Below are 2,922 nucleotides of genomic sequence, written 5' to 3'. Positions count from 1 at the left end.
AGAATTATTAATTTGTTATTTAATCAATTAATAATGAATGTACAAACGAAGAAAATATGTAATTCATGATGTACAAACAATTTCCTATCGAATTGACCATTTATTTAACCCAATTGAGCAATTTTTCATTTTATTCCAGTCAGCATCATGGCAAAAATTGAATAATTATTTATAATTAATGAGTGAATGTACAAACAAAAAAAAATCTAGTACAATCATGTACTAACGATGTACAGTCGAATACATAAGATAGTTTTCCTAATTATTGCACCCTTTCGGCTAAGTACATGGGGGTAAAAAAATCTAGTGTACTTTGTCCCCTGAACATTGGCTCAATTCGCGATGACAAAAGTGACATCAGCGCTGCAACCAAAAAAACGGGAGAATTTGGAAGTACTCTAAGGTGAAACAACCAACGTCATGTCTTAGCTTGTAGCTAACTTCATATCAAAATAAAAGTGTGCAACAGTTCCACTTGCAAAAAAATGAATTCAATTAATTATAAAAAAAATGATAGAAAAGTTTGCTGCGTGCCACATTGTAAAATAAAAGATAAATCTAATCTGAGTTTTCATTTGTTTCCATCTGATGTGGTTTCGCGAAATAAGTGGATGGAAATTTTAAAAATTGATAGGCCTCATGATCGAGAGATGAGAGTTTGCAGTCTGCATTTTTCCACTGATGATTACATCAAACGTGGTGAGTATTGATAATTATACGACATTGAGGTCATTTATAAATATGAGTATGGATTGGTCAATATTAAATATCAATGATAATATTATAACGTTCGAATATGAACATTGAATTAAGCTGCACCTGAGAGTTCTGAGCCACATAGGAAAAGATTGAAAACTGGAGTATTACCATCATTCCATCAACCCGCAGTGAAAACAATAACAAATTTAAACAAAGACAGAGGACATCTTAACTATGGTATAAAAATGTATCCTTTTAAAAAAAATTAAATAATTTGGCATTCTTGTTGTCAGTTTATAACTACTGCAACTTGATTCACAGAATTACATACAGAAGATTATCCAGAAAGAGGGGAACAATCGACGTGCGAAGCTAGTGTTGCTAACCAGTGTGTTTCTACTTCATGCGATGCAGATGTTCAGGTTGATGTCCAAGTCGTCAAGTTCGATGCAGCAATCCAATTGCACAGGATAACTCGTGATGTAGCAGTACAAGTGGGAAATAATATGTTGGATGCAATAACTCAAACTAGCATTCCACAAATGCACGTAGACAAGGGTATGCAAACAGATAGTTCATTGGTGGACGCAATTATTCAGAATGAGACAGATCTCAGTGCATTCACTGGTTTGACATCTTTTGCATTATTAACGTCTCTAGTAATCTGTGTCACAGAATTGAAAAAGACAATGGGTCAGAATCTAAATGATCGCCTTGATGTTAGAAAAAAAATACTCTTAACATTTATAAAATTGAAATGGAATCTATCATATGTTGCATTATCTGGAATTTTTAAAGTTTCACGACAAACCTGTAAAAATTATTTTAATTCCACTTTAAGAAATTTATCAGATGTTTTCTCACCGGTTGTAAGGTGGCCCCAAAAAGAAGAAATACTAGAGAACATTCCACGGTGCTTCCAAAAATACTACAGTACCAGAGTGGTTCTTGATTGTACAGAAATCCCCGTCGCAAAGTCAAAATGTCTAAAATGTCGTTTTATGACGTATTCACATTATAAAGGAACTCATACTGTCAAATTCATGATCGGGGTTACCCCCTCAGGGCTCATATCATTCTTGAGTAAATCTTTTGGTGGCCGAGCATCCGATAAACAAATTTTTTCAAAATCAGGAATCCTAGAATTAATGATCCCAAACGTTGACAGCGTGATGGTTGATAAAGGATTTTTGATAGACGTGGAATGTGCTCGGTATGGAGTTAAAATGATACGGCCCCCATTTTTGAGGAAAAATAAACAATTTACTAAGGCAGAAGCGGAAGCAACTGCACGAATAGCGGCTACACGGGTGCATGTTGAAAGGACAATTCAGAGAATAAAAATATTCAAGATATTGCAAGGAATTCTTCCGCATCATTTAGTTAAGATTTCCAGTAAGATAATGACCGTCATCTGCGGAGTAACAAATCTGGGCAACCCAATTCTTGCTGAGGATAAGTTCTAATTAATTTTTGATGACCTCATCTTATCAAATATATTTAATGCCATAACAAATATATAATAACTCATTAATTCAGAGGAAAATATGAAATTTTCTATAGCTCAACATTAAATGTTTAACTTTTTCAATTTTTTTTTCTGAATTTCTCCGTTTCGAAAATCTTGGTGAGATAATCTGTAAACTCATTTTGGACTTATATCCAGTTCAATTTTATTCCCTTTATAAATGTATAAAACGGAAAAAATAAAGATTTTCAAAAGATGACCTACTTTCTCATCATTGAACTTCCAAACAAAAATTTGTCATAATCTTTCCTTCATCACTGTATTAAATGATTGAATGACGTTTCAAAGCGTCGGAACCGCCGAAGAATTAAACCGCCAAAGGACCAAATGTCCCAAGGGTCAAACGACAGGAGGATCAAAGGGTTAGAAAGATCGAATGTCAGAAGGATCAACCGTCTGAAGGATCAAACATTCGAAGGGTCAAACGTTTGATTCTGCTGACGTTTGAACCTCCGGGCGTTTGATCTTTTTACGTTTGAGCCTTTGGATGTTTGGTCCTTCTGACATTCGATCCTCCTGACGTTTAATCCGTCCAACGGTTAACCTTGCGGACGTTTGATTCATCTGGAATTATATTCACGTTCTTAATCTGATACCAAACAATATCGGAATGATTGAGATCTACCCTCCGAAGACGTCACATAACAGCCGGCTAATATTCCTTCTTCATAATCTCAAGGTTATTCGAATATGAA

General features: G+C 34.7%; 1 protein-coding gene across 1 annotated transcript; it reads left to right on the top strand.

Moving 5' to 3' along the window:
- On the top strand, nucleotides 1-2,424 carry LOC107046609 (the record flags this gene model as incomplete). The annotated part of the gene is given in 4 exon segments (XM_015269256.1): nucleotides 1-403; nucleotides 609-699; nucleotides 814-936; nucleotides 1,021-2,424. Coding segments are annotated over 3 exon segments (1,356 nt in total). The 3' UTR covers nucleotides 2,166-2,424.
- Between the last annotated feature and the right edge of the window lie 498 nt (nucleotides 2,425-2,922).

Source organism: Diachasma alloeum, unplaced genomic scaffold (assembly GCF_001412515.2).
Source record: "Diachasma alloeum isolate Michigan unplaced genomic scaffold, Dall2.0 Dall_scaffold_01579, whole genome shotgun sequence".
NCBI lineage: Eukaryota > Metazoa > Arthropoda > Insecta > Hymenoptera > Braconidae > Diachasma > Diachasma alloeum.
Note: the sequence above shows the minus strand (reverse complement) of the source record. Positions and strands in the feature narration are given on the sequence as shown.